The 23641-nt window shown below is 43.3% G+C and overlaps 1 protein-coding gene across 1 annotated transcript in view; it reads left to right on the forward strand.

Moving 5' to 3' along the window:
- ITPRID1 (ITPR interacting domain containing 1) overlaps positions 1-23641 on the forward strand; it is a 61440-nt gene that overhangs the window by 7356 nt on the left and 30443 nt on the right. Inside the window, exons 2-8 of the mRNA XM_053409934.1 lie at positions 4606-4780; positions 5814-5862; positions 9170-9216; positions 12288-12339; positions 14637-14723; positions 18942-19144; positions 22145-22710. Coding sequence (XP_053265909.1) covers positions 4627-4780; positions 5814-5862; positions 9170-9216; positions 12288-12339; positions 14637-14723; positions 18942-19144; positions 22145-22710 — 1158 coding nt within the window. The 5' untranslated portion in view covers positions 4606-4626. The remainder of the gene's footprint in view (positions 1-4605; positions 4781-5813; positions 5863-9169; positions 9217-12287; positions 12340-14636; positions 14724-18941; positions 19145-22144; positions 22711-23641) is intronic.

Below are 23641 nucleotides of genomic sequence, written 5' to 3' on the forward strand. Positions count from 1 at the left end.
GCTCGTATTAAGATGAGCCAATAATCTCCAAGATTCTTTTGCTCTATCCATAGAGCATTTATCAAATGAAGAGCACAGCAAACTACTCCACACTCCTGGACTGAAATTGGGGCCTCTGGCAGTGCTTTCACAATTTTACCCTTTTGGAGCAATAAGTTGCTGGTTAAGTTAAATCTCTCCCCTCCCCTGCAATTCCCAGATTTGCTTTTCTAGCTCCAGCTGCTCATATTTATATATTTTATGATTTTGGCTCATATATGATGATATGGCCTTTATAGCTTTATGTCCCTATATCTTACGCCTGCATATGCTGGGGTTTTCTTTTATATTGTTTTCCATGAGCACCGTCTATTATTTCTGCAAAGCCCTTTTTCCCCCAGCAGCATAATGTTCTCTGATGTCTGACATCTGATTGTTATTGGGGATTTTGCTCTCGTAAATTAAGGTTCATGGTCTACTATGAGAACAAGTGTATAATAGTAGCTTGGCAATAGGGATTTTGCTATTAACACTGGAGCAAATCTAGTATACACAAGTGTTGTCTCAGAAAAGAGAGCCAATTTCTATTTATCCAGATGCATAAGCCTCCAAAAATAGACGAACCTGTGCCACAACATGCTTAAGATTCTTATACGGTTAGTATTATATCCAGGGCACAGTCTCTGTAACATTTACATTTCTTAGCACATGTCTTAATGTTTTTCGTTGTTCCAAAATCTACTTTGCTACTGCTTCTGATATGCTAAGATAACTCTTGTCGACACTACGTCAACTTTTCTATGCTGATACAGTGGTACCTCAGGTTACATACGCTTCAGGTTACATACGCTTCAGGTTACAGACTCCGCTAACCCAGAAATAGTACCTCGGGTTAAGAACTTTGCTTCAGGATGAGAACAGAAATTGTGTGCCAGCGGTGCGGCAAGAGCAAGAGGCCCCATTAGCTAAAGTGGTGCTTCAGGTTAAGACCAGTTTCAGGTTAATAACAGACCTCTAGAATGAATTAAGTACTTAACCCGAGGTACCACTGTAATTCCTAATACTACTGATGTAGTTCTGCTGTCACAGGATTGATTCACACAATCCTTTCTATGTACAGAAAAAGAACTTGGCAGGCAATGTGTAGATCAAATTTGCTTGTAAGGCAAGTGATTACCCAGGACTCTATAAACATTTCAGTCGATGTCAACATTTTCTTGCGTCATTGCCACAGAGGTTTCCAGTTACACCAGGGGTTGTCAACCTGGTCCCTACCGACCACTAGTGGGCGTTTGAGGGTTCTAGGTGGGCGGTAGGGGGTTCTACAGCACAAGCTGAATCCTCCTTCCATTGAGCACTGGTGGGCAGTAAGGAAATTTGACCATCAGGAAAGATGCATTAGTGGGCGGTAGGTATAAAAAGGTTGACTACCCCTGAGTTACACTAAGATAGTACACTACAGTTAAAAAACAGGCAGTCAGAAAACATTGTAAGGACCATGTGAATTCCACTTTAGATAGCTGGTTATTCAGGTTGATGACATTGTCCCATTTAGTTTTCTGATTCTCCACTTTTCTAGAACTCTCCTTGTACTAGCTGCTTTATTCACACTGTTAATTTTTTCTTAAGACGTTTGCATCTCTTGTGCATCCCCATTCCATACCCTCCAACATTTCTCCAATGGAAATAGGGATGCCCTATTTAGGGATGCCTAAGGGACGCGGGTGGCGCTGTGGGTAAAAGCCTCAGCGCCTAGGGCTTGCCGATCGAAAGGTCGGCGGTTTGAATCCCCGCGGCGGGGTGCGCTCCCGTTGCTCAGTCCCAGCGCCTGCCAACCTAGCAGTTCGAAAGCACCCCCAGGTGCAAGTAGATAAATAGGGACCGCTTACAAGCGGGAAGGTAAACGGTGTTTCCGTGTGCGGCTCTGGCTCGCCAGAGCAGCTTCGTCACGCTGGCCACGTGACCCGGAAGTGTCTCCGGACAGCGCTGGCCCCCGGCCTCTTGAGTGAGATGGGTGCACAACCCTAGAGTCTGGCAAGACTGGCCCGTACGGGCAGGGGTACCTTTACCTTTTTACTATTCATTTTTTAAAATAATAATAATAATAATAATAATTATTATTATTATTATTATTATTATAGTTATTATTATTATCCAACCATCTGACAGGGGTAACCAGTTGCCCCAGTCACTCTGGGTGGCTTCCAACATGTATAAAAACATAATTAAACGTTAAAAAACTACCCTATACCAGTGTGGTGTAGTGGTTAAGAGCAGTAGACTTGTAATCTGGTGAACCGGGTTCGCGTCTCTGCTCCTCCACATGCAGCTGCTGGGTGACCTTGGGCTAGTCACACTTCTCTGAAGTCTCTCAGCCCCACTCACCTCACAGAGTGTTTGTTGTGGGGGAGGAAGGGAAAGGAGAATGTTAGCCGCTTTGAGACTCCTTCGGGTAGCGATAAAGCGGGGTATCAAATCCAAACTCTTCTATACAAGGCTGCCTTCCCTTCAGATGTCTTCTAAAGGTTATATACTTATCTCCTTGGCTTGGGTGGCATAACGCCATACCTTCCAACATCTCTCTGATGAAAATAAGGACGTCCTAAGGAAAAACGAGATGTTCCAGGATCAAATCAGAAACTGGGATGACTTCTGTAAATCTGGGACTATCCCTGGAAAAGAAGGACATTTGTAGGGTCTGCCATTCTTCCTTCCTTCCTTCCCACTGCAGTTGTTTTGAGGCTGAGGGCTTCTTCTGTAGGCAATTGTCATTTCCAATGTACCATGAGGCTGATTCAGACACAAAATTAAACCTTTGCTTAGGTTACATTAATGAGCCTTCAAGGGGCCTCTATTCCAGTGGTTCTCAACCTGTGGGTCCCCAGATGTTGTTGGACTACAACTCCCATCATCCCTGAGCTCTGGCCTTGCTAGCTAGGGGTGATGGGACTTGTAGTTCAACAACAGGTTGAGAAAGGCTGCTCTATTCTTTCCTAGTTTTCAAAAACCCATAGTTTGCTGCTTCATTCAAATCAATAAAGTGTGGTTTGTGCTTGCCTCGCAAGCCCACTTTAGAAACCAGAATTTTATGTTGGTGAGTCTCAAACTGAGAAAGGAGGGAGTTGGAGGGAGTGTGTGAGCCAAAGGCGGCATGAATCTTCATTCACAAAACATCAGATCAGCCTAGTGAATTGGCGTGGTTGTCCCATGGATACTGTGAGCACTTTTTCCTCGACACTCAGTCAAGTGGTGTAAGAGCATTTTATCACAGCCAGCTTTGGGCGGCTGACATTAAGTTGATGGGATGGGGTTTCAATATTTCTCCTGATTAGCCTCAAGGCTGCCGTTTAGTGAGAGTGGGGCAGTTGACTTCCCCGTGTTTCTGACCACAGGAGATTATTCTTCAGGAGTGTTTTACACATCTGGCAAAGCTCACTGGTTCTATGCTCCAAGTTAATTAACAATGAAACAATTGTTTAGACAACTAAATGGACCCAACTGCTAGGGTATGTACACCAGAGGGCACAAATACCTGTGCTTCAAAAAAGAAGGAAGGAAGGAATAGAAAATGAAAAAGAGAAAAGGGGGGTTCCTGTTTGTTTTGCGTGTACAGGCGGAGTCCCCCAGACCCCGGGCGGCCCCTCCCGTCATGTGGAATAACAACTCAGACAACGTGCTATGGGATTAAATTGGCCACAACTTTATTATATTTCAGATGTGGGTAGACCTTGGCTCAGGCATTGGGCATTCTCCCTCCCCAGTCCCCAGCCGGGGACCTAGGGAACATCAGGGTTATCCAGTGGGGGGGGGGAATGGGCCGGCTCTGGAGAACATATGTTCAAGCAGAGATAGCCGCCCCCGTTACGCCGCTGCTGCAGGGGAAAGCAATGATGACCTCTCGGCGTACGGTCAAAGCCTCCCCTCAGAAACCCCTTTAATGGGGAACCCTGGTATCACCGCTGCAAAGAGGAAGATAGACTAAAGGATTCCGCCCAAGGCCTGATACCACCAAAGTTGTGATGTTTTGCTACAGGGAAGGCAAAACCTGCCAATGCAGGGAAATTCCTTTCCAGCCCTTTAACAGCGACCTTGACGTAGCAGCACCTGCATACCTGTGAAGAAAAGTTAACCTGCAAAATAAGACTTAACTGAGGGTGGGTAGGGTGGGAGAAGCTCTGGAGCCAAGTGAGGATTCCCAGGTAAGATCCTCCCTCTATTGTGTGGGCAGGTAGTCCCTCCCCCACCTGGCCAGGACTCCTTGGCAACGCTTCCCCAGGCGGGATTGGGCAACTGATTGAGGTAGGCGGAGACCTCCAGGTATCCCTCCTGGGGGAAGGCGAAGCCAAGCCTGTGCTGATGGAGCCACTCCAGATCCAGGGGCTGCGCGCGTCCACGCAAAAGGCGCCCCCGTTTTATGTGGGGAGTGGTGATTGTCTTGATAATTTTTTATAGATTATATGACACATTAAAAAAGAAAATACTTTTTTTTTTCACTGTATCCTTCAGTGTGTCTTTACCTACAGCTCTGGTGCTCAACCAGATCTTCCTCTCCACAACTTCTTCAGCTTCATCCAGGGTTGTCATTCATTATATTAAACTGATCTTCGTTCCGTCTTTTTTTAAAAGCCGTTTCATTTTTACACGGAGATGTTCTCGGAATCCCATCACCATGAAACCAATATTGACACTGAAAAGAAGAGAGGACTCCTTTCATCAACCCAAATCTCATGGACGCAATTGGGTGAAGATTTTCCAGCTCCAAAAGCTGTGGTAGACAAGCCTCTTTCTCCACCACAACTTGGTAAGAGGTTCTATGAGGTGTTTTAAGATCTTAGTATCTAAGGTCCCTTATCTTCCACACTTGGGAGCCAATTTAGTGTGGTATGAAAATCAGAAGCATTGTGGTGGCCATCCTATTCATATTTAGCTGGGAGTAAGTCCCATTGGGGATGCGGGTGGCGCTGTGGGTTAAACCACAGAGCCTAGGACTTGCCGATCAGAAGGTCGGCGGTTCGAATCCCCGCGACGGGGTGAGCTCCCGTTGCTCGGTCCCTGCTCCTGCCAACCTAGCAGTTTAAAAGCACGGCAAAGTGCAAGTAGATAAATAGGTACCGCTCCGGCAGGAAGGTAAACGGCGTTTCCGTACGCTGCTCTGGTTCGCCAGAAGCGGCTTAGTCATGCTGGACGCCGGCTCCCTCGGCCAATAAAGCAAGATAAGCACCGTAACCCCAGAGTCAGCCACGACTGGACCTAATGGTCAGGGGTCCCTTTACCTTTACCTTTAAGTCCCATTGAATTATATGGGGCTTACTTTACGTAGACATGTATTGACTTGTATGTTGATGGACTCTATGACATGATTCTTTCCCATACTCATGCTTTCCTAGTTTCTGGAAGGAGTGAGACTTCAGTGTGAAGGAACCTCCTTAGGGCCTGTAGATGTTCTCATTGTGCAGTGATGCTCTTATGCATTGTCTACAGATGAAGCCTTCAGACTCATATTTCAAATGATACATAACAGTTATACAGTAGATAGTTGGGTTGCTTCATTGGCGGGGGGGGGGGAAATCAAACAGCCATAGTATGGCAATTGAGTTGTTTGGTCACATTCTAGCCAAATAGACATGAGAAGACACAGGTTCACATCCCCAGTAACTATGGAACTTTGTGGTTGGTCCTGAGCCAGATACAATCTGTTTGCCTAACCATCCTTGCAGATGTTGTGAGAATAAAATGGAGGGGAAGAAAGAACCATATATGCTGCTCTGAGCTCTTTTGAAGAAATGTGGGGTGGGTGAGAAAATAAGTAATATTCTGCTGTGTCTAATTTTTAGTGGACCACAAAGAAAAGAACCTTTGCAACTGGATGGACTCTGGTTTCTAGTAAGTATGAACAGTCCTGAATAGCATGATCAATTTTTAAAAATGAATCCTTGCAATTGTATGAATAAAGTGTTTCAATATAAAGAGCCAATTGTACCTCTAATAATGAGATGGTTGGAGTGGATAAAAATCTCATTCATACACACACACACACAGAGAGAGAGAGGGGGGGGGTTAAAAAAGGAAATACCTTGTCTCTCTTAAATAATAAGCTTCATAGCAAATGATCTAATTATAAACATATTGGTACTTCAGTTGATCTCTATACTGAATGCCTCTATCAGATACATTGAGTTAAAGGAAGCTTTTCTGTGTAAATGAAAGATACATGGATACGTTCTATGTAGATGAAGAAACATGGATATTTACCAAACATAGGCATTTCATTTCCATCCACACACTTTAGTTTAAGCGTCTAGATTACGTCTCCCAATAGCTTCGTTTATGGACACAGGGGACCAAATGGGATTCTGAAACACCCCACAGACCAAAGACCATAGAATGGGGCATAAGTCCTTCAGCATTCCTCAAGACAAGTTATCCACCAATGTGGCCAAGGCCAGTTCTGTCCCCAAGCCACATCAGATATCAGACAGGAATGCCTCCAAAAAAGCAGTATAATCCCCCAAACACCACCTTTTCCACTACCTTACTCAAGGGTGGAACATGAAATACTGGCCAATAGTAGTCCATAATGAGAGGATCCACATTTGTTTTCTGTTTTCTTAACAAGTGTCTCACAGCACACTCGCGTTTCCATCGTCCAAATTGCTTGAAATCCCCCCATTTTGCTGATTGTCAGTGGGATAACATAATAATAATATTATAATAATTTATTATTTGTACCCCGCCCATCTGGCTGGGTTTCCCCAGCCACTCTGGGCGGCTTCCAACAAAGATTAAAAATACATTAAAATGTCACACATTAAAAACTTCCTTAAAGAGGGCTGCCTTCAGATGTCTTCTAAATGTCAGGTAGTTGTTTATCTCTTTGACATCTGATGGGAGGGCATTCCACAAGGCGGGCGCCACTACCGAGAAGGCCCTCTGCCTGGTTCCCTGTAGCTTTGCTTTTCGCAGTGAGGAAACCACCAGAAGGCCTTTGGTGCTGGACCTCTGTGTCTGGGCAGAACTAGTTGTATGAATGGGTCGCTGCCCCAACACCCTGAATCTGTTCCCAGACAGCCGCCATCTGCCTACTTTCTAAGAACCAATCCCGGAGTGGTACTACCTTTTCATCTCCTCCCCCTTAGTCTCCACGTGACTCTTGTCGTATTCAGCAGGGAGCACCTCTCATTGATTCAAGCTCCACCTAGTTTCCAAGTTTCCAAGTTTTATTACGGCAAAAGCCAGTGACACTAAACACTACAAGATCAAACAAAAAGAAATCAACAACAACATCAGAAAAGAAAAAAAAAGGATTACACAAGGGAACTTCGCAGTGTGCCATTCAACAGAAGAGATTTACGCTTCCTGATTACTAAAGTGCAAAATTTGGCCACCTCATATGATATTGAGCTTGAGGAATCTTCCAGAAGGTATTTTTGTAGAATTTCGGGGGAGGATTCCAAATAATGTTGTAGGGGTATGAATTTTGATAAAAGCGGCAAAATAAGTTGAACTCGCTCTTCACTATAAAATTCGCAAAATAGAAGGATGTGTGTGACAGATTCTACCTTATTAGACATACAGGGGCAGAGGCGCGCATGCATTGGTACCCGCGTGAATTTGCCGTACAGCACTGCTGAGGGCATTGTCTCAAAGCGGGCTCTAGAGAAAGCCCATCTATAAGCTTCGTTAGTGATGTTAGTTAAGTAAGGGGCAGTTGCAAAATTAGGCCAAGCTTTTAAGCATCTATACGTCTCCGGGAGCAGGGCGTCTTCTTGTTGTAATTCGACATTGTAAAGTCTCTGAGTGATAATTGCTTTTGCCTTATTCAGAGTTCCAATAAAAAGGTTTTCAGGGTTTAGGCCAATTTGTTTGATCTTATTAGTTATTTGCATAAGCCAAGGAGGATAGTGAACTGCGGCCAGGAAGCAAGGTAACAGTCCCTTAGTGTGAATCTCCGTGCCTTCTGTGCTTCCAGTCCCCATGTTCACCAGCCAGCAGTGCGCTGGGGGGAAACATGTTTTATTCACCCTGGTCAATGAATCAGGAAGAACTTTTCAAAAACTACCCTTACCAGAGTTCATAGGACCAGGAGCATCTTAGAATGCGGAATAATAAATAACAACAATAATCTTTATTACGGTCCAGAGACCCAACAAATCGTTACAAAGCAATACACAAAGTAAGTTAACATCTTACATTAAAAACCTGACAGTACCAAACTATTGAAGGCTTTTCACCAAAGCCAGACTAAACGTCTTTCCTTCTGCAGTGTTGGATGGCAGGTTGAGAGGAGTTCCCTACCAGGACAGACTTTGCTCGTGTGCTCAAGACATCAATTCCATAAAACATATTTTGTTGTACTGTGCAAAATATAAGCAAGCCAGGGCTGAACTGATACTACCCTTGCTGGTACCTTTCCCGAGAAAATCAGAGGCTCACTATGTCAGGTTCCTACTGGAAGACCGGACAAATGCTAGAACATTAGCAGTGGCAAAGTTTTTATCGGTGGTTGCAAGAACCAATGAACCCTATATGCTGAACAAAATGCTTGTTTAGCCTGGAGGTAGGCTGTATGAATTGTGTATAATAAATAATAATAATAATATTTTATTTATATCCTGCCCTTCCCAGCCGAAGCCAGACTCAGAGTGGCTAACAACAGTAAAAAGAAAGCAGGCTAAAAGCACCCTTCAACGTTGACTTTGAATGCTGTTTTAACTCCTACCACTTTAGCAGCTAAAGAAGTGAAGGGCAGGGCATTGGTGGAAATTATGGCTGCCCTGAATCTTTCTGAGCTGAAAGCGTTTATATGCTACTCATAATAAATTAGGGATTTCTGAAAGGAGGGAGGTGGTTTCCCAAGAGCACACACATTTCCGAAATAACCTGTATCACTAATAACCAGCAGCCTTTATTTTTTATGAAACTTTTATTAGCATGTTGTCTTAATAGGAAAACGTCCTGGATTAATGGTCATCCAGCAACTAGGAGTATAAAAAAAATGTTAAACTAGCAAGCAGAATAATATAGAGAAACTATATCAGACTGGCAAACTTCCTAAGCAGTCGCAAAGAATCTCTTCTGTTAGAAAGGATCCTTGCCACATCTGTTTTGTAAATAAGTGGATCAGAGTTCTGGATATTCAATCCTCCCTCTTGAACGGCAACAACCAGTTTCCCCACCTTTCTTTTAACAGCTTATCTGAAAGCGAAGATCTGCAAGAAAGCCAAGGCAAAGCAGCAGGTAAGGCAACACTTGGACTTTATTTGACAATAATGTGGTGCAGGAAGGGTGCCTAAAGTAGGTCATTAGAAATCCTTCATGAAACATTGCACCATTCATTTAATCATGATTCAGAGCAAACATTTGCTTAATCAGACAAACACTGACTCTTTAGAAATACATGTAGAAAGAGCACAGGCCAAAGCCATGGGGCAAGTCTGAGTAAACAAAGAAAGCGCATTACATCAATGTTGCTAACTAGTTTTCTGTCCCATTTCTAACCGAGCTCACAATATTTTCAAACTATTTTTTTCACATTCCATGTTCCTTTTTCTGCTGTTTTTGAGTTTTGGATCCTGCCTTACATTGTACCACTTTTAAACTGCAAATTGATAACCGCAGATACAATTAACTTCACGTCAGTGAAAAAGTGTTCAAGTTGCTAGTCACGTTGTGCTTTTTCACAGTAACGTTGTCACCATATTCATATACTGAACTGTTTTATAGAGTTATTACTTCAAATCCAATGTATCACCCAAAGTGCTTAAACAGCCAGATGTAGTCACACTCAGCTTCTGTAATTCTGTCCGAAAATCAACTTATTCAGCTTCAGGGATCCCAGCTGTAAAGCTTCATGGTCTGGAATACATTTACAATGCTCCACATGTCATCCAAGTGTGCAAGAAGTTTCAGTTCATGTGGTCTGGAATTTGGTTTTGTAGAACCAAAATAACTGTTTCAACTAGGCTAGATCTAATCTGGAGGTTGCAAGGGCCAATGTAGCATGGGATCTTGGTGGACTGATGGCTGGTGCTATTCCCGAAAATATATCAGTCATCTGCACACCTAGTAGAATGTGTTTCAATGGCCAGACTTACTTTTTATAATGCCCAACCCAGGAAGAATGGAAGAAATTTAATGATTATTTAGTTAAGTTTGTCAAGTTAAATTAACTGGAAATAGCTTGCAGATACTTATTGGGCTTAGGATTTTATTTATGTTAAGTGATGAAGTAATATGTTTAATTCTATAAGGTGAAGATTTAAGGATCTTAATGTTTAAGTTAAATTTCATAAAAATTGGGATTTGGAAAACCGTTAAAAGGACATGCAATGAAATTCAACTAAGGGGAAGCGAGGAAGTCACTTAACAAAGTTAATAACTGTAATTTTCAATAAGGCTATGATCTATGTTTGTTTTGTTTGTTTGTCTTGTGTGTTTGTTTGTTTTTTATAATATTGTGAAAACCAATAAAACTCTTTTTTTGGGAAAAATATAATGCCCAACCCTTTATATACCGTATTTTTTGCACCATAACACTCACTTTTTTCCTCCTAGAAAGTAAGGGGAAATGTCTGTGCGTGTTATGGAGGGAATGCCTACGGGTGGCATGCCTACGGATTTTCCTCCTCTAAAAACTACGTGCGTGTTATGGTCGGGTGCGTGTTATAGAGCGAAAAATACGGTAATTGGCTGACCCTACCATTAGGCAGAGTGAAGCAGCCACCTTGAGCAACCTGAAAGCTTGCATTTTCACTGCCGTAGAGGAGAAGAGGTGTCTGTGGGATTTTCTGCCTCTGGCACCAAAATAATTTAGCTGGCCATAGGTACTATTCACTTGACTTGGAGGGCTGGGGGTCTTTTGCTCCTGTGCTTCCGGAAGCAAAATGCATTGGGCTGGCCCTATCCCAAAGAATTCTGGGAACTGTAGTTTGTTAAGAGTGCTAAGAATTGTTGTGTGAGAGGGAAACTACAGTTCCCAGGATTCTTTGGGGGAAGCCATGTGCTTTCAATGTGCTTTGAATGTACTTTAAATGTATGGACCTTCCCAAAAATATTGGACAAAAGTCTTCTTAGAATCATAGAATCATTGTATTGTATAGCTGGAAGAGACCCTGAGGATCATCCTGGACCAGTGATGGCCAAACATGGCCCTCCAGCTGTTTTTAGACTACAACTCCCATCATCCCTAGCTAACAGGACCAGTGGTCAGGGATGATGGGCACTGTAGTCCCAAAACAGCTGGAGGGCCAGGTTTGGCCATCACTGTCCTAGACCAACCCTCTACAATGCAGGAATCTCAACTAGATCACACATGACAGATGGCCATCCAATCTCTGCCTAAAAACCTCCAAGGAAGGAGAGTCCACAACCTCCAGTGTGAGACTGTTCCACTGTCAAACAGCTTTTACTGTCTTCCTGATGTTTAGCTGCAATCTCCTTTCTTGTAACTTGACTCCATTGGTTCGAATCCTACCCTCCAGTGCAGGAGAAAACAAGCTTGCTCCATCTTCCATGTGACGGCCCTTAAAATAGTTGAAGATGGCCATCATATCTCCTCTCAGTTCCTTCTTTTCCAGGTTGAACATACCCAACTCCCTCAACAGCTCCTCATCAGGCTTGGGTGCCCTTCCCTGCATATGTTCCAGCTTGTCAATATCCATCTTAAATTGTGGTGCCCAGAACTGGACACAGTACTCCAGGTGGGGTCTGACCAATGCAGTACAGAGTAGTGCTATTACTTCCATTGACTTGGAAGAAGAAGAGTTTGGATTTGATATCCCACTTTATCACTACCCGAAGGAGTCTCAAAGCAACTAACATTCTCCTTTTCCTTCCTCCCTCACAACAAACACTCTGTGAGGTGAGTGAGGCTGAGAGACTTCAAAGAAGTGTGACTAGCTCAAGGTCACCCAGCAGCTGCATGTGGAGGAGCAGAGACGCGAACCCGGTTCACCAGATTACGAGTCTATCGCTCTTAACCACTACACCACACTGGCTCTCTTGGACACTATACACTGGTTGATGCAGCCTAGAATAGCATTAGCTATTATTGATATTACAATACCGTTGTTACCCATTTTATTTGTGGCAATACATACTACCAACGCACAAATATATTTACAGCTGAAAAAGACATTTCCCATATCTCAGTTTCTTTGTTTCATGGATGAATAACTTTTGTCAGCCCTTTATCTCCTTTGCAAAAAAATATACCTGGTCATGCAGTGAAGTTCAAATCTTGATTTTAAAAATTCTGCCTGTTGGACTTAAGGAAAAATTAAATATCAATGAATTCTGTTTCTTTGCAGCTCTTTCACCTCCCTCAGGAATGGCCCAAATGACCGTGCAAAATTACATGCGGTAGGTTCATGTATGGTGTTTGGGTGCATGTTGTGAGCTATTCACTTCTACACTTCAAAATTCAGTGAAGGCAGTGCAATTAATTGTGAAGGGAAGCTTTCGATGTCTGAACTGTAGGGTGGCAGGAAGAATATTTGTTAGCTTAATGATGACATCTACATTTTCCTAGTATTAAGCTAAATGTGATATGTATAATTAGCCAGAATTGTATGTGGGTGTAAATGTGAAATATTCACGCTAAAATATGGAGCAATCTTTCATGCTAACACAAGCAAGTAACAAGGAGGGGAAAAGGCTTTACTCTGATGCGTAGATCACTCCAACAGGATGTGAGTAAAAACAGGGTTGAGGAGCACAGTCAGATGTTCCTACATGTAAGCAACCCATTGTGCAACGGTCACATGAGGGAGCAGTCGGACGAACCTGGCTGTACACATAGACAGCTGGCAGCCCTTTCTCTAATTCTAGTAGAAAAAAGACAGTCACGGAAACCAAACACTACACAAAACAAATGAAATACCATGAAAATCCCTGAAACGAGAAGTAATCAGCTCCACCTGGTATGCAGGCTGAGACCCTACCTGCCCGTAGACTGTCTTGCCAGAGTGGTGCATGCTCTAGTTATCTCTCGCTTGGACTACTGCAATGCGCTCTATGTGGGGCTACCTTTGAAGGTGACCTGGAAACGACAACTAATCCAGAATGCGGCAGCTTGACTGGTGACTGGGAGCGGCGGCCGAAACCACATAACACCGGTCTTGAAAGACCTACACTGGCTCCCAGTACGTTTCCGAACACAATTCAAAGTGTTGGTGCTGACCTTTAAAGCCCTAAATGGCCTCAGTCCCGTATACCTGAAGGAGCGTCTCCACCCCCATCATTCTACCGGGACACTGAGGTCCAGTGCCGAGGGCCTTCTGGCGGTTCCCTTGCTGTGAGAAGCCAAGTTTCAGGGAACCAGGCAGAGGGCCTTCTCAGTAGTGGCACCCGCCCTGTGGAACGCCCTCCCACCAGATGTCAAAGAGAACAACAACTACCAGACTTTTAGAAGCCATCTGAAGCCAGCCCTGTTTAGGGAAGCTTTTAATGTTTAACAGACTATTGTATTTTAATATTTTGTTGGAAACTGCCCAGAGTGGCTGGGTAAACCCAGCCAGATGGGCAGGGTATAAATAAGTAATAAGTAATAAGTAATAAGTAATAAGTAATAAGTAATAAGTAATATTACTGTACCATTCTATAATTCTATGAAATCCGGCAGTGCTCTGCCCACTGTGCCAAGCTCCCAGCTACCTTGTCCCCTCCCCTCAGTAACTGACAGTGACATGTGCCATTGGGAAGCCGGGCCAGCAACACACACGGTGTGCCACCCTGCTACTGCTTCCAGGGACTTCTCTGTGGCAGCCCCCAAATTGTAGAACTCCTTTACAGAGGTGTGCCTAGCCCCATCATTATTTAGCTTCTTCCAAATGCTGAAGACAAACCTGTTTTCCCTTTGACAGTTAAGGTATTTTTGTGGGACCAACCTGTGCCTCTTTGTTTAACCTATACTAGTTTTGCTTGGGTTTTTTCTTCATTTTATAATGGTACAAACCATTTTACCTGTTTTGAATTGCATGGCTGTATGGTAAAGGGCTGCTTTAAAAGATTCTATAAACGGACAAAACAAAACAAAGCAGGGAAATTGCAGGTAGCCAAGTTCTTATTAATTCCTTTATCTTTTTTATGAATTACCTTTTACTTATGTTTCCAGGTGATCTAGAAAAACGGACCTCTGGGATAGAGGGCTTTTGAGGCGGGGGTTGAGGAGAGTGCAGCTCACACTTTTGTAATCCATTACAGACAGCAAACTAGTTAACAAGTCGCAGCTAGAAATCTTGACAAAATAAAGATGTGAGGGTGTTCCTTCTGGTATTGCTCATTGCATGTTACAGAGATAGAGCTTTATTAAAAGCAGTTATATCTTTCTAGAAAGTAGGTGGTTAGAGAACGTGTGCTCCCCAAAGACTTCCAAAGCTACGCCATCTGTCAAAAGCGAAGAAGTTCTGCCACCTTTATAATTAGCATTTACCGGTACCTAACACCTACATTCTAACACCTCCTGTAACATACTGTTCCTGAGAACAAATGTGTTTGCCACAGTATCATACATGCTCTTCTCCTGAAGAGCTCCGGCAAAGTAACATTTTGAACTAAAAGAAAGATGCAAATGTTTACTCCAGAAAGAAATTATAATGACATCCCAGAGGACCTTGAGTGTAAACAAATTTCATTGTTGCTTTCTCCCACTATTATAGATCCCTGCATCAGTTTTCAGAAATGCCGGTCCTTTCGCGATGGAATAGTGCTGGCTCATCCCATTCCCTTCCCAGTGCCCCAAAAAGGTCAGTGTCAACCAGATTTCAATGTTTGCGGCTTTCACGGTGCAAGGCACACGCCTCAAATTCGGCTATGCGGGGCGGGAAGTTTTTTCTGGTGCTTTGTTTTTCTGCGGAAAATTTTCTGTTTCACAAGTTCAATCATAGCAACGAACGGCTGCCAATTGCAAATAAATATTGGGCATACTTGGCAGTTTTGAAGTGTTTGGCTTTGTTTACTCAATCCGAGTAAAATAAACATGCTAAATTACATCACTCTCAAGGGCAGCAGAAAATGTTCTGATGCAAACTGAAAAAAAAATCTGATGCAAATTGCCCTCCTTTCCAACTCAGAATTTCCCAGAAAGACCACATTGGTGCTCAAAGAAAATGTTTGTTTGTTTGTTTGTTTGTTTATTAATTTCATATAATTTACATGCCGCTTGATTGTAAAAACAAGGTGAAAGGTAAAGGGAACCCTGAACATTAGGTCCAGTTGTGGCCAACTCTGGGGTTGTGGCGCTCATCTCGCTTTATTGGCTGAGGGAGCTGGCGTACAGATTCCGGGTCATGTGGCCAGCATGACTAAGCCACTTCTGGCGAACCAGAGCAGCGCACAGAAACACCGTTTACCTTCCCGCCAGAGCGGTACCTATTTATCTACTTGCACTTTGATGTGCTTTTGAACTGCTAGGTTGGCAGGAGCAGGGACCGAGCAACGGGAGCTCACCCTGTCACAGGGATTTGAACCGCCGACCTTCTGATCGGCAAGCCCTAGGCTCTGTGTTTTAGCCCACAGAGCCACCCAGACCCACCCAAAAACGGAAAGTGGTTGGACCTAAATAGATATGCATGTTTTGTAGATGATGCAGAAGCCACCCACACGGCCCATTCCAGATGTGTGTGCATGTGTGCAATTCAATTGCTTCATCTTCCAGCATCAGTGTGGTCTGCCATGGTAACTGACAGTGGTCAAAGCTAGTGAGGATGTGTGACTGAGCTTTTTCCTTTTCAGCGGCTTCACAGCACATGCCAGATTCTCATGGCTCAGTTGCCCCCAAATTCCTCTGAGCTTCAGACCCTGGTTTAGCTATGATTCGCAATGTTCAGAATGTTCTCTGGTTCTCTCCAGGAACAAATTTTCGAAACTTGTAATGCTCACCTTAAACAGGTAAAAAAGGTAATGGTAAAGGACCCCTGGACGGATAAGTCCAGTCAAAGCTGACTCTGGGGTTGTGGCACTCATCTTGCTTTCAGGCCGAGGGAGCTGGTGTTTGTCTGCAGACAGCTTTCCGAGTCATGTGGCCAGCATGACTAAACCCCTTCTGGCGTAGCAGAACACCATGAAGGAAACCAGAGCGCATGGAAACGCCATTTACCTTCCCGCCGCAGCGGTACCTATTTATCTACTTGCACTGGTGTGCTTTCAAACTGCTAGGTTGGCAGGAGCTGGGACAGAGCAACCGGAGCTCACCCCCTTGCGGGGAATCGAACTGCTGACCTTCTGATCTGCAAGCCCAAGAGGCTCAGTGGTTTAGACTACAGCGCCACCCGCGTCCCTCAACTTAAATAAAAGGGGAGCGGACCACCACAGACCCGAAAGTTCTCCTGGATAGATTCCAATTTGAGCTAAAGAAGAATTAAAGTCTTCTTTCCCTGCCATCCAGCTCCAAACCCTACCCTCATCCGAGCCACTTTCCTTTCCTCCCTCTTCAGCAGAATGGAGAAAGGGGTGGTTTTCTCTCCTCCACTCCTGTTGGCACTTAGCACCCTGCTGAGGCTACATGCAAGATGCCAGAAAGTATCATTTCCCCAAGTGTTACAGCTGCACTGAAACTATATATCCCAGCAGTCCTGGTGCCTGCTCACAGCTGTAGTAGCATGCCGGGTGCCAGAGAAGGGCATGACAGTGACAGTGACAGTGACAGTGACAGTGACAGTGACAGTGACAGTGACAAAGACCTCCCTCCCTTTCTCTGTTCTACTGCTGTTGTTGCAGTAGATTGAGGTCCAGCGCCGAGGGCCTTCCAGCGGTTCCCTCTCTGCGAGAATTGAGGTTATAGGGAACCAGGCAGAGGGCCTTCTCAGTAGTGGCACCCGCCCTGTGGAACGCCCTCCCAGCAGATGTCAAGGCAATAAACAACTATTTTACTTTTAAAAGACAACTGAAGGCGGCCCTGTTTAGGGAAGTTTTTAATGTCTGACGCTGTATTGTTTTTAATATTCGGTTGGAAGCCGCCCAAAGTGGCTGGGGAAATCCAGCCAGATGAGCGGGGTATACTTAATAAATTATTATTATTATTATTATTATTATTATTATTATTATTATTATTAGCAAGTTGGGAGAAGGGATGGGATTAGGCAGGAGGGAGGCAAGTAGATGGGTGAGAGGAAAGGATCTGAACAAGAGATATCCCAATCACATAACCAGGGATGCAACAGGGCCTGATGTGGTTTGACCAATTCCAACTGAAGATGAGGTTGAGTTGACCAGCAATCCAGGAAATTGGATTGAGTTGCATGAAAGAGAAAAAGCCAAAGGGCTCTTTGGATGCCTTCCCTCTTAATAGGAGAAGTCTCTCCCACTCTGAAATCATTTGGGATCTTCTCTCTGTTCACTTCCATTAGGGTGCATTGTGTTGAGATTTCCATTCCACCTTAAGGAACAGATGTGTGTCACATGTCTGTTTACATTCCAGCACAGTATGCTAGGAACTTCTGTTGTGTATAGCTTTTGCTTTGCCCATTCTCTCTGAGATGACATGAGAGAGAGACATGTTTCTTTGTCCTGATTTATGATTAATAAATCTGTAGTTGTAGTATGCTTCCACAAGCCTCACGCCTATTCTGTGTGCGCAGTTCTCTCGCTGATAGCGTGCCCTGGTTTTGAAGCCCGGGTCGCTGATTTACGTCGGAGCATGGGCCGATGGAAGGAGACAGCACAGCTGGGGTTTGCCAGCTGGCCTCCCGGCTCTCTGCATGGCGGCCCATGTGTTAGTTTTCTCTGTGTGGTTAGAAGCCGAATTATGTGGAGGGTTTGGCTCATGCACTGGCCATGAGGCAAAGCCTTCCTGGAGTTGCAGTTCCAGTGTCCTTGAGTGACCAATATTAAACTGAAGGAGCTGTGCACTGACCATTGTCTACATTACACCCATTGAATGACTGTGTTTCTAGTTTGATTAATTTCAGGGATGAAAACTTAATACATAATGAAACTCCAAAACATTCCTAGGAATCTTCATGACATGAAAGAGAGTTGTACTTAAGTGAGCATTGGATGGGTGACAAGCAAAATTATTACCAGAAACTCTTGACATGAGTAATGATTTTTGAAATGGACATGTGCATTGTTACCTGGCTTGAGTCATTGAGATGAGGTGAGCTATAAGCTCAAATAAATAAATAAATAAATAAATAAATAAATAAATAAATGTAAACAAATTACTCTTCTAAAGCGTAGTTTATTTATCTGGGAACAAATTAAAAGTTTACAATGTCAATTTAGATTTGTTGGGTGGTAGCTTCTCATAGGCCATTTTGTACTTGTCTAGCTCAGAGATAATGGGACGCAGGTGGCGCTGTGGTCTAAACCACAGGTTCGAATCTCTGCAGCGGGTGAGCTCCCATTGTTTGGTCCCAGCTCCTGCCAACCTAGCAGTTCAAAACCACATCAAAGTGCAAGTAGATAAATAGGTACCGCTCTGGCGGGAAGGTAAACGGCGTTTCTGTGCGCTGCTCTGGTTTTTACAGAAGCGGCTTAGTCATGCTGGCCACATGACCCAGAAAAACTGTCTGCAGACAAACGCCGGCTCCCTCAGCCTATAGAGCGAGATGAGCGTACAACCCCAGAGTCGGCCGTGACTGGACCTGACGGTCAGGGGTACTTTTACCTTTACCTAGTTCAGAGATAGCCAATGTCATTACATCCAGATTTTCTTGGGCTCCAACTCCCATAAGGCCAAACCAGCATGGCCAGTGGTCAGAGATGATGGGAGATATAGTACAGCAACATCTAAAGGGTACCACATTGGTCATCTAGCTCCACAATACAGACATGAGACAGGAAGAGGAAGAAGGAAGAGTGATATCCAGTTAAGTCTTGCTCAGAGTAGGGCCACTGAAATCAGCAGAGTTACGTACATTGATTTCACTGACTATGATTCATTCTCGAATATATTTTAGCTTAGTGAAATGAAATAACATATCAAGCCAGCAGCTTAATTTATGTGGTTGTTTTCTCTATAGTGTTACTGAATGGTTAGATTTCTCGGAAAAGGATCCAGTTGAGATTCTGCTGGATTTGGGGTTTGGTACAGATGAGCCGGACATCTGCACTAAAATCCCTTCCCGGTTCATCAGTTGTGCTTCCATAGCTAAAGGAATCAACATCCGGGTCTTCATTGAAGCTCAAAGAAAACGAATGGATATAGAAAGCCCCAATTTATGTGGTAAGGAAATAAAAATAATCAATTTTCTTGGGATGAGTGGGGAAATATTTTGGAGAGATGAGCTCATTCTCATAAGCAGAAGGTTTTGCTGAGGGGGAAAAGATCAGGAGAATAGGTTAGTCCAGTGGACTACTCATTGAAATCAACTGAGGTAACTGCACTTAATAAATATGGCAAGGTATTTTTGGACAGCAGCCAGCTTTAGTGTCTGAAAGGTTTTCATTATGGCCGCGTCTGATTCAGAATTGCTTTCTATGTAAGCCCATTCAATTAGACTATAGCAGAAAATAATACTCTGCTTCGATAATGAAAGGAGAATCTGACCCACTATAGTATACTGAATTTGTAGTAGTTCGTGTCATAGCTGTCAAGTGTCCCTTATTTGGCGGGACAGTCCCTTATCCCAGCGCCATGTCCCTCTGCTGTCCCTTATTGATGATGTCCCTTAAATAAGCTACTGAAGGTAATGGGGCCCTTTCTATGTCCAGTTGTGCTTTGTCAACAACAAATTGTTGCTGTTTTTTGTGTTGAATATATGCTATATGGTAATTTATGGATCTAATAGGTATCTAAAAACATTTGCACGCAACAAAATATGTATTTTATCAAAGTAATTGTTAATCCCTTTTGGCTGCTGATCCCTTATTTTCAAATCTGTAAGTTGACAGCTATGGTTCCTGTGAGGCTTCAGACCCTCATTGGCTGAGCTAGGATGATGCCAAAAAATGTTCAATCAGAGAAAGAAGAGGTTAGAATGTTCGAAATCTACTTTCTATAAGAAAAGAAGAAGTTGTCAGTATGGCTTGCGCTAATATGAAGTTCAGTTTGTCAGGCTATTTAGTTTAGGGCCAAGTTGAAATGCAAGAATACAATGTAATGCTGGAATTCAGAAGAACAGAAGATGGAGAATTCACTGCTTATCCTCCTTAAGAGGTCAATTACAATAGATTAACAAACACAACAGGTCAACAAATGTTACTTTAGCCATGTGGAAAATTTGCTTTTCTGTTACTAGCAAAATTGTATAGTAGCTGCTGCTTAAATGGCACAACCACTCAGACAAGGACTGATTGTGTGGGCCTTGACCAAAAGCTGAAGTGGTTGGGCCATTTATATGTTATCCCTTTCTACATAGGAGCAGCTCTCAGAAGACCAACTCTTTAGTAGCTATCAAAAAGGCTCTTTAATATGAGGTACTTTGTTAGCTTTTAGTTTGTATAATGTGTGTGGCAGGTAGGGAGGGGGAGAAATTTGATTCAGTTCACATTTAAAGACAGATCTATCAAATTCATACTTTTGGAAATAAATGAGAACCAAAACACAACCATTCTTCAAAATTCACACTTGTTCAAATTTTGAGATACAGTTCTCCAACCAAGCAATGTTTACCAAAAAATAAATAAATCATCTGTTAGGGAAAGGCATGCATTAAAATTAATATACAAAAATGCATTATATCAGGGGAAGTTGATTGAAAAGTGTATACAGTAGTCAAAGCTGCATACAAACATGTGCTTATTCAGAGAAATATTCACTAAATGTTGATGAATTTTCATGAGGATTATGTGTGCGTGCAAAAAACCCACAAACCGCTGCAAAAATGTGGACGACTGAATTTAAAATGGGGAAAAAAATGAGAAACTGAAAGAACTGAAATCAGCAGATTCTTCCATCTTAGGGGCAGGTAAAAAAATCCTCCCTAGGTGATGATAATATGACTTTGCCCATTTCTGATTATCAAAGAGCCCCCTTTTCTTTTATTCTAAATACCCTAAAATTGACACATAGGTTTAATATAAATGTGATAAGTATTAAAGAAAACCTGGAGTGTGTGCTTCAGGGTTTTATTGCTGAGTGAAGCATGGTTAATGAAAAGTCCAAGTCTCTGATTCACCTCTGCAAATACCCAGATTAGACTCAATTAATAGTTCCCTCCGAGATATCTTTATCATGGCAAAGGTTCTCTCCTGAGGCCATTTCCCTCGTTGCAATCCATAAATGGTTGGAGCATGGGAGTCCTTTTAACAACAGCATCTTTCCCTCTGTCAGGGTTGCTGATGCATTGTGTTCTAAGGTTACACATGATTAGGAATGAATGAATCTGCCAATTCTGGTTTCTTACAGTCGTTCATTTTTCCATTTTTAAGTTCAGTTCACTCCATTTCTACATCAGTCTACATTTTTAAGAAGTCTGCACACAAAAATCATATGCATTTTATTCAGTTGTCCTAATACGTGCAATTTCATAAGCCATTTATCCCAATCGAATGTATTCATTAATATATAACATATCATCATTAATTTATTTATTTCATATGCATTTTGGGACCCATTTCCCCCAAACACACATAGTTTTTGTACACATTTTTGGGGTTGAGAACTGCACCACAAAATTCAAAGGGCAAATTTCAAAGGAATTTCAGTTCTGATTCATAAAATTGAGCTGCCAAATGTTTATCCTACATATAATAGACATACAACTATGTACAACATGTGTGACAGCCACAAAGCTCTGCGGCAGCAACCACATTGCAGTGTTAACAATACGATCTGAGTTTAGAGATTTAGCGTTGTCTGTCTTCAGCTTGTTGTATGAAGCCTGGAAGCTTTCTAGGTTTGGTCTGCAACTAAACAAACAAACGCATAAGTTTTGTTTTCATCTGTCTCAAACGTCATCTTGCCAGCTTGTTCACCAAGCAGAAGTTTAGAAATAGCATGTCATTTGGGGATTGATGTGATACTAGCAATATCCTTGTTTTTAGATGCTAGCCGGTGAGCGTTATAGTATGACATGATCACTGAACGATTATTTCCTATCATTAGCTATGCATGCTAATTTTGGGTCGTTATGGGTTCGGGTGTTTATGAGAGATGTGTTTATGATTTAAAGTGTGAAGAGGGCAATATTTTCAAGCAGTTTGAGAAGAAGGCTTTCTAGGTTTGGTCTGCAACTAAACAAACAAATGCATAAGTTTTGTTTTCATCTGTCTCAAACGTCAGGACGTTTTCGGCAATTGGAAGTCCTGGATCATGTGACTAGCGCCTTTTCTTCCTTGCTGAATGACATCAACACCCTGCATCATAAGTCAGAAGAGGGAACCGGAGAGGAGAATTGTGCAGTGGGCTCTCCGAAGCGGAAACTTGTGGTCACACAGGCAAAGAGGAGGAGAATAGGTCAGCTGCTGAGAAAAGTGTCCAGGCAGACAACAATGCATGGCCCTCAAGTGTACCGAAATGCTGGCACATGCCAGGCCAAAGAAGACAATTCTTCTGTTGATGTGGACCTGCACATGGCAATGCGGACTGGCTTGTCTGAAAACCCTGCCTTGGTCCCTCTGAAAGAAGAACCGTTTCCAAGTGAGAAGGAGGCAAAGACTCCACAATCCATAGCAAGTAAACCTTGGGTGTTGCCTCACCTTCCAGTGAAACTGCCTCATCTTCCTTCCACCTCTGAGATGCTCATTAAAGACAGACCACGCAAAGAACCCAATATCCTTTTGACCCATACACTCAGGAGAGTGTCTAGCTTAAACTGCAAGCCTTCAGATTCCTTTGAAATGGAGGAGGTAAGACAGATTGCTGTGTGTTGTGCATAGATAGGTGATGGAGGCACAGAGGAAAGCTGGCTTTAGTGTACATCTTATTTTAAAATAGTTCTACGCCACTTTCCAGTCAATGCTTGCCCAAAGTGGCTTATAGCAGTAAAAGTAATAAAGTAAACCATAGATCATTGTTACAAAATATATGAGTTAAACCACAGAGCCTAGGACTTGCCGATCAGAAGGTCGGCGGTTCGAATCCCTGCGATGGGGTGAGCTCCGGTTGCTCGGTCCCTGCTCCTGCCAACCTAGCAGTTTGAAAGCACGTCAAAGTGCAAGTAGATAAATAGGTACCGCTCCGGCGGGAAGGTAAACGGCGTTTCCGTGCGCTGCTCTGGTTCGCCAGAAGCAGCTTAATCATGCTGGCCACATGACCCGGAAGCTGTACGCTGGCTCCCTCGGCCAATAAAGCGGGATGAGCTCCGCAACCCCAGAGTCGGCCACGACTGGACCTAATGGTCAGGGGTCCCTTTACCTTTATATAAAATAATAAAACTCATCCAATGAATTAGAAATCCATAGGCCATGAAGCATAACTCTAGACCCAGCCCATCCAGTGTCAATTTCATTTTACCAGTCTTCAGTTCATCACATTTCTGTATCAATTTGTGATTTTGTCAGGAAGTCCTGAAACAATCCTCCTTTTTGTATGTAATTTCTCCTAATATGATGAATACTTATGCTGTTTTCACCAATATATGCACGTAGGCACATTCCTCACCCCCCAACACAGTGGTACCTCAGGTTACATACGCTTCAGGTTACATACACTTCAGGTTACAGACTCCGCTAAGCCAGAAATAGTGCTTCAGGTTAAGAACTTTGCTTCAGGATGAGAACAGAAATTGTGCTCCGGCAGTGCAGCGGCAGTGGCAGCGGGAGGCCCCATTAGCTAAAG

This window comes from Podarcis raffonei, chromosome 12 (assembly GCF_027172205.1).
Source record: "Podarcis raffonei isolate rPodRaf1 chromosome 12, rPodRaf1.pri, whole genome shotgun sequence".
Taxonomy (NCBI): Eukaryota; Metazoa; Chordata; class Lepidosauria; order Squamata; family Lacertidae; genus Podarcis; species Podarcis raffonei.